This window comes from Balaenoptera acutorostrata, chromosome 7, assembly GCF_949987535.1.
Source record: "Balaenoptera acutorostrata chromosome 7, mBalAcu1.1, whole genome shotgun sequence".
Lineage (NCBI taxonomy): Eukaryota > Metazoa > Chordata > Mammalia > Artiodactyla > Balaenopteridae > Balaenoptera > Balaenoptera acutorostrata.
The window spans coordinates 25,207,981-25,221,077 of NC_080070.1; the positions used below are offsets into that span (position 1 = coordinate 25,207,981).

The window sequence follows — 13,097 nt, forward strand, 5'->3', positions numbered from 1 at the left end:
CTCAAGCCTGGGCTGCCTGTGCTCCAGGAAAGCCTGGAGACCTTCCCCCCGCCCCAGGCCATCCTAGCAGCCACTTAAAAAACCATCTACCTTCTGTTTATTTTGGCCTCTGTTGAACTATGCCAGCCCACACTCTTTCTCCCAGACTTGACTCTTCTTACTAAACCCATTAAACATACATTTTATCACTCAAATCAGAACACTTTGAGAGTGAGAACAGGGCGTTACTGATAATCGTGCCAAGACAACAGCCCTGGGCAAACTGGGATGTAAGTTGCCCTGTCGTACAAAGGTGGGAGGCCAGGTAAGGGGCTGTTCCTTGCAAATAACCAATTTATGCTGGTCCTACACATTGTTCCTCTCTGCCAGTCTCCCAAAGGGGACCAGAAAATGCCCAAACAAACTAGTCCACCTCGGGGCAAAGAAAACAGAAAATGTTTTACTTTGTAGTGGAAAATTTTTTCTAAATACATCAACTTCAAGTTTTGATCCTTTGGGGGTGGAGACGAAATGTATCCCAGTCCTAAAGCACCAGAGGCTAGGGGGTTCCTGGGAGGATGGGGCAGGAGTCAAAGGAAACCAAAACTTTGCCCATCATATTTTTGCCTGATTAGCCTCACCTGTGCCGCTGAACCACAACTAGTATTCACACATACAACTGCCCTTTTCCACGTGTTACCTAAATTTGTTTAATCTTTCCTAACAGTTAAATGAATACCTCCAAAGCTCAGAAGGTTACACATTTGCCAGTGCACAGTTTCTGCTAAGCCTGGGCTTCCCAGACTTTTAAAGATTCCAGACCAGTAGAGTTTCCCCCACTTCCAAAAATTAAGGACTGACATGTTATACATTTTTTATTTGTACTGAGGACATGAAAGAAAACAAAGGCCATCACGTTATTTATACAGTAAAGGACATTTTAGCCAAAAAAATAATAATACTGGTAAGAATATAATCTCAAAATTAAAGCCAGTCCTTCAAATTGAACCGCCTTAACATCACAAAACTTGCCAGGTGCCCTTCTTCCTTTCATTTTGCCTCAGCTGGTTCCAATTCCAGTCCCATCTGAGCTGGGGACAGATCCGGAAAGTGCTGGGCTACTAACATCAGCCAATGGTCAGAACACCGCTTTCTCTCACTCATTTTATCAGCAACAACCCCATGAGGTGAGCACTGTTATTATGCCTGTCTACAGGCAAAGCTGGAAGGTAAAGGGTAAAGTCACTTGCCCAAGGTATTGTGGCTAATAGCCAGTGAAGCTAATGACGTGGGCCACAGCCATCCCAGAAAATCAGTTCGGTTCTGCCTCAAGACACAACTTATGTGTCTGTTTCCCAAAGTGTGGGCTTGTTTAAAAAACAAACCAAGAAAAACTGGTTTAGGTGGTATATGATCCCCGTATGTATGTACCAGCATTTAATATTTATACATAAATAAGAACTGTCTCCTGTCCCCTTCTCAATTCTCTTTCAATCCTTTCTATTAAATGAAGTTTCAGTTTGGCGGCAGGAAGCCTTCAGCACATCTCTACCACTTGTTACACACTTCCTTCAGAGCCCGCTGTGAAACGCTGTACCTAGCTAGAGTTTAATAACACTCGCTCTTTAGTTTTCACTGTGGGGTTTTTCTAAAGGTACTTTCTAGTAAGTAGTAACCAGGAAGGAATACTGGTTTCCCATTTTCAATGGTGAAATCATTTTCTTTTAAAATAATATTTCAATTTTTAAAATAGCTGATTGCCCCAAAGATTTTCAAACTAAATAAAAGTAGAGGCAGTGTTCCAATATGCTAAAAATATGGGAGGGGCACACACACACCTGAAGCCCCGGAAACTGGAGGTAAACCATCAGCAGGCTTGAGACGAGCTGGACCGAAAGGCTGCAAACAAGACTGCCCTGGTTCGGCCTCTCCGAACAACTCTAAAAATGGCCGGCTTTCCCCGTGCAGGATGTGGTCAGGCTCACCACCACTACCACCCCACCTGCTAATCCAAGAAGAAAAATGAGGAAGAGCTATGTACCAGACTGTAGGAAAGAAAAGTCAGGTCTCTCACAGGACCTTGCCTCTGACCTCCTCCTGTCATCCACAGGTAGGCAGTTGCACCCTTTCTTAGCCAGGGAGCTCTCTAGATCCCAGAGAGAGCAGATAAGGCTAAAGCTCTAAGAGTCTACTCTCCTTTCAGTTCAAGACCTCAAAACATCTGGGGGCCTTCAAGCAATTAAAGAGTAGTGATTTAATGATCCCCAGGAGCTGAGCCCTGCCCTCCACTGAAAAGATAGTGGTTTTCAAGGATACTGACTGGGGAAATAGACTACCAACCGTGAAAGGATTAATGAGCATAAGAAGAGGATAAGCTGTATTTTGCCCTAAATCTAATCTAAGATGATCCTTGTAGGATATAGAGGTGAATTCTAAGTAAAGCGCCCCCTACAACTACCAGAAACATTAAGGGCACTTCTAGGAATCTATCTTAGGGAAATGCCGACACAAGAACACGAAGATGTATCAAAGGATGTTGATATATCAACAAGAAAAAAGTGGATAAGCAAACACACCCAAATTATGGAATACTCCTCAAACATTAAAGAATGAGATAGACGTATAATTATGACATAGAAAGATAGTTATGACAATTAATTTAAAAAAGAAAGTTACAGGACTCATTACGACCTCATTTCTGTTTGTTTGTTTAAAAAGGGAGGGTGTATATATCTGCATGAAAAAACTGTGGGAAGAACATTTACTTAAGGGAATGAGAATGAATGGTAGAAAACTCATAAGGAGGGCAGAGAGAGATTTTTGCATTTAACCTTACATACTTCTATACTGTTTGAAGTCTTAGGAACAAGCATGACGTTGAAAATTTAAATATCAATAATTATGAAATTACTAACACTGGATGGCATTCACCTGAGCATGTGGAAGTACTTCAGGGATGAACTAGAAAACGGCTGGTCAAAAGAAGGAAAGGCCACCAAGGAACTGCAAATGTGACCCTTAATCATAAGGACCTCAAAGACTTGAGAATTACAAGAAAGTTTTATTTACATATTAGACAAGCTAGTGGAATAGAAAGTAAAGACTGGGCTTCCCTGTTGGCGCAGTGGTTAAGAATCCGCCTGTCAAGGCAGGGGACACGGGTTCGAGCCCTGGTCCGGGAAGATCCCGCATGCCATGGAGCAACTAAGCCTGTGCACCACAACTACTGAGCCTGCGCTCTAGAGCCCGCGAGCCACAACTACTGAGGCCACGTGCCACAACTACTGAAGCCTTTGCATCTAGAGCCCGTGCTCCTCAACAAGAGAAGCCACGGCAATGAGAAGCCTGCGCACCGCAATGATGAGCAGCCCCTGCTCACCGCAGCTAGAGAAAGCCCACGCGCAGCAACAAAGACCCAACGCAGCCAAAAATAAATTAAAAAAATAAAAAGTAAAGACTAAGACCACCAAAGAGGTCATTATCATTTTGGGTTTTACTGGTGTTGTTCTTGTTAAGAACAGGGCTTATAAACAAGAAACAGGATGGATATAAATAGAGAAACCAAAAAGCCCACATGTGTGGTTCTGCAGGATTCTAAGAGCAGAAAGTGAGGAGCAGAGAATCTTCATGTTTGTAGATGACACTAAAGACTTCCATAGTAATAACGTGCCAAGTTATGGGTGCCAAATTATAGGAAGATCTGGGGAATCTATGCAAATAGAAGGAAAAGTGGCAAATGAGTGTTAAAATGAGCATATGGCCTAAGTCAGGCATACAAAACAACTCCTCAGCTGTCAGTTATGACCTAGGAATAGGCTCTCGGAGTCACTGTAAATGGACCCCTGAGGACGTCAGCCCAATATTGAGCTACAGATTAAAAGCAATGCGAAGTGTCCTGGGAGCCATCAAGACAAGTGCTAAAAAGAATAAAAGAAGCTACTATCCCCTCTCGTATAAAATTCAGAGGCACTGGCCCCAAAAACATACACTTCTTTTGTCATTTATGTCCTGCCCCTTCAACTACATACAGCACAGAAGTTAAACAAGATCAGTGGGTCTCAAATGCCAGCCCCTGGATGAATCCCAAACGGACTCTTTCAGAATCACTTAGGAGTGGCTTTTTTAAAATATGGATTCCCGGGAATTCCCCGCTCGTCCGGTGGTTAGGACTCCACACTTCCACTGCAGGGGGCACAGGTTCGATCCCTGGTCAGGGAACTAAGATCCGCGTGGCGCACGGTGCAGCGGGAAAAAAAGAATAAAATACCGATTCCCAAGCCACACTTGCAGAGATTCTAATCCAGTGCCTCAGAACAGCCTTCTAGGTGGTCCTGATGCAACGACCTGTTTAGAAAATCACTGGCCTCCTCTCTCTCTAAATCTACTCCCAGAAAGGATGTAAGAAAGCTTACAATAAAAAATAAACTGAAGAAACCATGTGAGGAACTACCAAGAATAGATTAAGATGATTCCTATACTTGTACATGAAATGGAAGTGGGAAAGATCTGCAAGACAATGAGAATGATCTAAAGGAAGAGGCTTTGGCCTCAGAGTGTGAAAACCAGAGCTCAGAACCCAACCAAGCCCCATGCTCCCGCCAGACTCCCACAACAAGAGCAGGACCAGAATAAACTCTCCCCATGCGCTACAGGTTCCCTGACTTCCTCCTCATCCCCACCCTTCGCAGGTCTAGACCTGCTGCCCCAGGAGAATGGCTGGGTGTTCGGAAGCAGAGGTGAGACTGCATAAATAAAACCCACTGGTACCATGTTCCTCTGAGTCCCAAGCAACCACTCCCACTAGTCTATCCCGACACCACCGCTGAAGCCAGGAATCTTCATGGCTCAATTCTATCCACCCTCCAGCCGCTCCAGTGTCTGATCACTTAGTCTAATTCAAATTCTAACTCTGGTCTTCCACACTAGAAAACCGTATTTCAACTAATCTACCTTCTCAAAACAGAACAAAAAACAAGCAATGGGAACAGAAAATATGTCTCCTGCAGGATAAGCAGCAATTCAAAGTGAAGACTACCAGAAGGCATAAGATTTCTCAGCTTTGATTCATGCCTAAAAAACATGTAATACAGTGCTTCTTTCTTATACATTTGCAGCCTTTGGGGGCTATAAGGAGCTTAGAGACGATGAGTCCAACCACTTCATTTAAGAGAAAAGAAAAGAGCCTGAGAGGCAGACTACCTTACCCCACAGCACGCAGCTGCACAACAGCAGCAGCTGGCCTAGAACCTGTGTCCCCTTAATCCCAGGTCCATGATCTCTCTTCTTTTCCACGTTGCTTCCCAGGGACAATGTTAATGCATTGGATTTATTAACTTGAAGCACAGTTCCCCAAATCTCCTCAATTCCCCCTATTACACATGAGGTTGGTGTTACAAGACCATCCCGAGCAGACTACTTCCCACGTAAAGAGAACGCAAAGCACCTCAAACTGTGTTAAGGCAGAAAGAGAGAGGAGAAGGTGCCTTAAAGTCTCCGTCATAAGCATGTAAATGGAGAAAATGTGCCAAGCCCAGTTTATATCAGAGACTGAACATCTCAAAAATGACATCTGAAAGTGTCACCTAAATTTTCATTAAGTTTATTTTCCCTGTAAGTTGCTTAACTTCCTAATTTTTAAAAAATGCCAACTGAAATCACTGGGGGGTTTTTTCCTAAACATTAGAGCTAAGTGAGAAAAACGTGATGTTAATTTATCATATTGAGTCTCACTGAAAGTAAGTGAATCCCCACAACACTCCATCTGCATCAAATGTTCACAACCTGTGATTCTGCAACAATTTCCGCTGTAAGAACAAAAAGCATACGTCAGTCTCCCAAGAGAGGAATTAGCAACAGAAACCGGGGCGGGGCGGGGCGGTGGGGGGACCTGGGTGGGTATCCATCTCCAAACAAGAAATAAGAGGAAAAGCTACCTAAGCCCAGTAAGAGTTGAATCCCTTTACTTCATTCCTTGTCCCCGATAAGGCAAAAAATTTCCTACAATATTTAGCTATGCTCTCCCTTGAAAAAATGAAACAAAATAAATCCAAAGACCAGATTCCAAAGGATATCTACTGAACACCCTGCTAGAACCATACATGTCAGCTGGACTGCTAGCCCATGCTGATAAGTAAGTTTCCCAACAGGCCTTAGAAGCTTCTTACCGGGATTCAAAAACCTGGCCAATTTTCTCTTCTGAACTTACCTTTCCTTACCGATGAAAACTAAAATGTTCACTTATTTCCCAAATTTCACTCCCCAAGTAAACTGGGGCACAGACGCGCCAAATCACTTGCCTCGTTATTACCAGCGCTGATCACTACCGGGCCTCAGGAGTCCCCACTCCTGTTAAACAGCCACACTGCTCACGAGGTCTTCTCTCCTGACCGTTAGTTTGAGCTCTGAAGCATGCTACTTTGCTTTTCACCATCACTGTTACCTAAAGCTTGCTAGGTTAAAAGTGTTGCCAGAGGCCAGAGCTACTACATTCCAGGCAGTAAAAAAATGATGTCAGGAGCATGAACACTGACAAGTTCTAGCTGCTCTGTGACTCCTGCTAAGCCTGCTCTTGGCATTTATCGTCTCATCCGGGGCCCGTCCACTGAGAGGTGGGTACCTTGGGAATACACAGGATTGGCTGACAGGAAGTCAGAAAACCTTAGTCTTGGGACTTCCCTGGTGGTCCAGCAGTTAAGACTCTGCACTCCCAACGCAGGGGGCATTGCAGGGTTCCATCCCTGGTCAGGGAACTAGATCCCGCATGCCACAACTAAAGATCCCACATGCCGCAACGAAGATCCTGCGTGTCACAACTAAGACCCAAATAAATAAATAAATCTTAAAAAAAAAAACCAACCTTAGTCTTGGCCCTGTAAGAAACGTGAATATGACCAAGAGCAAGTATTTTTTTTAATCAATCTCTCATCAGTTATATTTATTCAGTAGACTTAATGTCTGCTACTGATCTCACCAGGACACCAGAACAAGCATCACCTCTGCTGCCTTTCCACCTTTTATCACCGTAAATCACATATATTAATAGCTCAGGTTAAACCCATACCATTTATGTGAAACAATGAACTTGAAGACACTGAAGAGCTGCTATAAAAATTCTGAAAGTAAGCACCAATGGAGACCCTAGGACCTTTGCACTTGCGGTTCCCTCTGCCGGAAACTCTTCCCCCGTGGCTGGTTCTTTGATGTCCATCCGATCTCAGCCGAGGGAAGCCTTTCCTACCTAAAGGAGCCACCCCTCCCAACCGCTCTGTCCCATTCCCCTACCGGAAATCGCTATCTTACACTATCATCTTCTTGTTTACTTGTTGATGGTCTATCTCCTCCATGAACCCGTAAGGGCAGGAATCTGATTTACTTTTTTACCACTGTTTCTCTAATACCCAGACAGTGCTTGACACAGATGATCAATAAAATTCGTTCAAGAAAGGAAATGTGATTGCTCATCATCCTATATCATTAGTTAGTACATGGCAGCAGCCACTGTTAGCACGACTAGAGCCAGAAGGATGCTTCCTCTTCATACAGGAAAAACGACAGAAAGCCTTTAAGACACAGCAAAAACTTAGTGCTCCCTTACTTACAATTTTGATTGAAAGCTACCATGCTCACCTCCTGGGAAGTGGGCAATTTTAAGACTAGAGGGAAAAGCCTTCCATCCTATTCCACCCACTTCTTTGCAAATGGCCCTACTAAAAGATTGTTATTCGGCTACCTTGTCCCTTTGAATAGTAGAATAAGAGTGTTTTAAGTAGCTTAGCAAAGGTGTTTTTCTTTCACAGTCTGCATGAGCTAAGTGCACATAGGAAGGAACAGATCAATAGACTACTACTCTATCCCTACTACACTCTGGAAAGACACATACTTCTTAGCTCAGAAACATAGGAAACACTTAGCTATAATGATCTAAATTATAGGCAGCATTTCCTACAAGCTGTACACTGGAGAAATTTCCACTAAGCTACTCACCAGGAAGCCTACATCCCGCTTCACAACAACCTGGCAGCACAATTCCTGTCGAAGGAGGAAATTGTGGCCATTTCCTCCTTTAGGTGTCCCAAGGCTTAGGCATCGAGTGAGAATCCTGGTTCTCAGCATAAAACTAAAGACTGGCAGAGGGATCCTTTTCCCCTTTTAAATGGGGCGGGGTGAAACGGGAATTGAGATTTGGTCTTCCACACCATAAGCAGGATAAGATATGCTGCTTCCATGGCTGCTTCTGATAAGCACAGAAGATTCAAGAACTGCGGCGGATTTATCCTGCTATGTGCTCCTGCTTGAAAAGACATGCAGACATAAGATAGGAGGGTTAGCGTGAAGGCTTCGAAAAGGGCTCTATCCCCATGACAGAAGTAAATGGGGTCAGCAAAACCAGCGAAAATAGCCATCTAAGTAGCTGCTAAGTGGGGTGACTGAATTTTATACTCAGTACCCCAAGACTTCTCCCAACCTCTATTTAACATGTGCTGACAATATTCTGATGCAGCTAAAGAAAGTCTAGTATTTACTCAAGAAACCCAGAGATAGAATCCTCTAGGGTTTTGAGAAAATATCTGATTTGACAGAGACATTTACTTTCCCAGGTCCTATTTTGTCTGCCCACACAACTGCCAGTCTTATCCCAACTCAAAAAATATACAAATCCACCTTCGGTTTTTCCATCATTCTCACTGCCTTCTCAGTAACAGAAGGGCCCCACAACGCTTGTGTCAACTTACTGCCGACTTCCTCCTTCAACACATTCCAGAACCAGCTCTGTCCCTTGGCTCCCACTCTCAATAGCAGACGTAGCCTCTACCGTCATTTTAAAAAACTGGGCAAATGCAAAAATTTTTTACAACTTCATTCTCAGTTCTTTCTTCTTCAACCTTAAAAGAAGGAATGCAGGACTTGCTAGGACAGCAAGGCAGAGACCAGAAGAAACTTGCACTTTCCATGGCCTTTCCATGGTTCTTTGGCAAAAAAGAGGAAGGGTGAGTACTCCTCTTCACTGCAACAAACCTCAACCCTAGACCTTCAGACCTTCATCTCAGCCTGAGTCCAGACAAATCTCAGCCTCAAAGGCCCACCTCTGGTTAGTCAGTTTCTGCCCCTCAACCCAAAGACAAGCAAAGCAGTGGCCACTATTTTCCTATTCATCAAACTATTTCCTCCTCACTTTCCTCTGTCATAGAGCCCCATCTTCCCTTGCAGTTCTTACGAAGCAGTTCCTGGTACCACTGGAAACGATTACTCTCCAGGAAAATACAACTTTGCTTAGCAGAAGAACTTTACACAGAGCAATTGGCCAGGGGTCGATTTTTCATTCCAGACAGGCTTCGAAGCCTGGCACAAATCTGCCTGTCGCTCTGCAGTTCACCCAGCTTCCCTCACCTATCCCTGCCTGGAACTCACCCACCCACCTCTTGCAGCTTGGTCACAGAAAAAGAGCAGTATAGGTGACTCTACCACTCAATCTTCAAAGCCTCCGTCCAATCCTAACGTGTCTTCCACACCACACTCCTTTGCACATAAGGACCATAAGCACCAAATAAAGTCACTTAGCACAACAGCAGCTCCCGGACAAGACAGGAGTAACATCTAATCTTTCCTTCGCTCAATTACAGTCAGCTTCACTTTCCTGCAATTTTGCGGCCATGCATCACCGGCCCTGCCCTCTGCTAACGTCATGCCCTGGAGTCAGAGGCACTGTACTATGATGTTCAAGAGCCTGTGCTTTAGCAGACAGGCCTGGGTTCAAGTCCCAGCTCTGCCTCTCATTACCAATTAAAAAGTACCTGTCCTGGGGTGAACTACTCTTTCTAAACCTCAGATTACATATCGGTAAAATGTAGCCAATGATCCTATCTACTTGTTAGGTATTATAAATGAGATAATACAAACAGAATACTCAGCTCAAGACATGAGCCTTAATAAACAAGTGATTGTTGATATTCAGTATCCTCGGGAGTAATCTGTGGGCAGACGTCGTCACCCCATAGAATCCAGATGCCCTGGAAACCTCCAGCATTTGTAGAAGCAAAAATATGTTCAGCCTCCTTCCACTCCCACCCCACAAATAAGAGGGGCCTTTAAGAAAAATTCAAGCCTTAGCAAAGGAAAAAACTCAGAAAGATTCACTCAGTGCTGCCAACTCCACTACCAGACCGCCAAGCACTGCTCTGTTCCTATGGTGAAGGGAAAAATCAGTGCAAATGAAAAAGCTAATTTAAGAGGAGCCACTTCAGGATAATCCTTTCATAGGTCAAGGCAGTATTTCAAAGAGGTGAAAATATGTGGACCTTGGAAATTCCCTTCTCTTTCAGTTTCTGATAAATTCTGACTCTCCGTTTATGTATAAATAAACGGGGAAAGCAATATTGAAAATCCTAAGAATCTCAGCTGGCGGCAGCATACTGCCTAAGAAATGAATACATGAGCATCAGTGGGAAAAAAAAAATCTTGAAATCTAATTCATACACACAAGCTGAAGAATACTTTAATCCTGTGAAAGACAATGAGCCAAGAAAACAGAACGTATTTTAAACTTTCTACAACTGTAAACCACTGCAGAGCTTTGGGACAAAATCTCATAAAGAATATTTCCTGACGGAAAAGTCAGAATTGCAGTCTGAAATGCAATCTGGAAGTCTGTGGTCATCACAACCATAAATTCTAGTAACAACCAAGAAATGTCAGGTTCCAATATTAGGGAGCGTTGGGGGGAGGCCAATAGAGGGGACAACTGATAAAGAGAATTTATACTACAAAATTATCATGGAGCCGGGGGTAAATATTTTTTAATGAAACTTGAAGGGTTTAAATTCACCATTCAAGGATGTAGGAAGTAAGGGGATATATGATCAGGCAGAATCTACGGTGTTACAGCAGTGCACTGGGAATCAGAACACTTGGGCTCTGGTCCTGGCTCCAAGCCAAACCACGAGGTGACCTTAGGCAAGTCACTTGCCCTCTTCAAACTAGCCTCATCTGTAGTGAGGGAACAATAATGGTCGCTAAGATTCCTACCGGCCTAACATCTTAAGAGTCAAAAAGAGGGGGAGCACAAATACGAGGAGCTCTCAGGACTACAGACTTAACACAAGAGGTGGAGGGAAAAAGACGGGAAATGAGGGCCAGAGCGCGAGAAAACTTGGCGTAAGTAACTGAGCGTGGGTGAAAATATAAAAGCTTCAAGACCAAGTACTCCAAGAGTTCCATGGAAGAGCGGACGTCAGGATCTTGAAAAACTGCAAACTACTCAGCATATGCTAAAATGGACAGAGGACGAGTGGATCAGAGGACAGCTACCAACAAATTATCCCCGTTAACCAATCACGAATCTGTCTGTCCTGGTAAACAGCCAGGAGACTGAGTGCCGCGATCACGGAAATCACTGTGACCCCTAATGCCAGGGTGTCCGGCAGGCAAGGCACCCAGGGGAGTCCGTGTCGGTTTGCGTCTAGGTAGGGGATTCCGAGAACGGGTGAAAAGTGAGGAAAGGGGCAGAGGAAAGAGGATCTGGGAGACCATGCAGGCTGGCGGCAGGGGAAGGAGCCAGCGCCAGACTCCCGCACGGTGGTGGCCAGTGGGATCGGTGTCCCGGTCCCCGCTCTCACCATCTTGACGATGCCCCGCTGCACGGTGGGGACCGCGGGTCCCCCGGAGGAGCCGCCGCTCTGCGCGGAGGAGGCCATGTGTAGCGATGGAAAACCAGCGAGTAAGACGGTGGGCCGGCTTGGAGGTGTCAGTGTGGGTGTCGGTGTTGGTGAGAGGCCGCCGCGGAGAGGAGCAGGCGGGCGACCGGCTGTGGGCGATGGACGGGACGGACACGCCGGGTGCTCAGAGGAGCAGCAGCGGGACCGCCAGCAAAAGAGACGCGATCTCCGCCGCCGCTACACGTTCTACTCGCCGCGCAAGCGTGCCAGAGCGCCACTGCTCTCCGGCCAATTAGAGCCCAGAGCCCGCCGGACCCCAAGCCAATAGGCACCCTGCTCGCGGAACCCCGCCCCTTGCTCCCCAAACCGGTGGAGAGCTTCAGGAAGCGCTGAAAGAGCTGATTTGCGGTGATGGGCTAAGTATGGGGCGGGACTTCCGGGGCAGCGGTAGTAGGTAGTGTCGGGAGGTGTAGTGGAAAGGAAAGGACACGTCAGCATCTGGCCGCGGGGCGCGGTGGGCCATGGGAGCCCCAAGGGCGGGGTCAGCCTCGCCCTCCGGCTTGGCCCCGCCCATTACGCCCCGCCCTGCGGGCCCCTGGGGAGCCCACGTGGAAGCCCGCTTTACAGGAGGGCGCACCAGGGTTGGGGAGAGCGGACTGGGACCCCGAGCCAACGAGGCCGAATCCTAGAGGGATCTCAGTACTGGTGCACACCGACTTCCGACATTTTACCTCAGCTGAAAGTGTGGGAAGTACTTGGAAAAGTCTGAACGCCGTGAAACCTACCGATGTTGGCCTTGACACCGAATGTGGCCGCGCGCCCTCCCTGTAATCGGGAGTGTATCTCGCTCGCATTTGAGTCGTCGGTGACTAGCACTTGTTAGGCGCTCGATTAATGTTTTTTGGTGGAAAGAATACATCTCTCTTACGGGGTGATATGTCTTGTGCGCCAGTTAAGTTGCGGAGAACCTTGCTAACACTCTCTCCGTTGACTTAGCGTGAAGAGCCACGCCTCCTCCAACCGCCCGACGCCATCCCTTCACCTAGCCCTAGTCTCTTTCGAATAAAGTGATGGCGGGGTAGGGAGGCGCAGAGCAAAGACATGTGAATGTTGAGAGACAGCTAATATTCGTCGAGTGCCCACTATGAGGAGCCAAGGATCTTACTTTCATGCCATTTAATCTTAATCTTGAAACTTGGTCCTACACTGACGACACTGTTTCCCCTGTAGCTCTTTTGAGAAGCGGTTATTCACCTACACTTCACTTTTCCCAGAGGCAAGTTTTGGGGTGAGCATCTTCCTAGACGCCTATTGCCCCTTCCATACCATTAATTTGCCATCCTCTTCAAAAAAAAAAAAAAAATTTCTGTGGTGGCTCATCCCACCTGATTATAGTACTCTCCTCTTCACTGGGGTTGTTGTCTTCTCTGCCCCAAATGCCACTTTGTCATTCATTGAAATTGACAC

The 13,097-nt window shown here is 45.8% G+C and overlaps 1 protein-coding gene across 3 annotated transcripts in view; it reads right to left on the minus strand.

The window, feature by feature from the left end:
* Positions 1-11,891, minus strand: part of SND1 (staphylococcal nuclease and tudor domain containing 1) — a 417,958-nt gene extending 406,067 nt beyond the window's left edge. For all 3 annotated transcript variants that reach the window (XM_007177207.3, XM_057550039.1, XM_007177206.3), the window contains exon 1: positions 11,592-11,891. In XM_007177207.3, the coding sequence (XP_007177269.2) occupies positions 11,592-11,669 (78 nt within the window). In that variant the 5' untranslated portion in view covers positions 11,670-11,891. The remainder of the gene's footprint in view (positions 1-11,591) is intronic.
* Between the last annotated feature and the right edge of the window lie 1,206 nt (positions 11,892-13,097).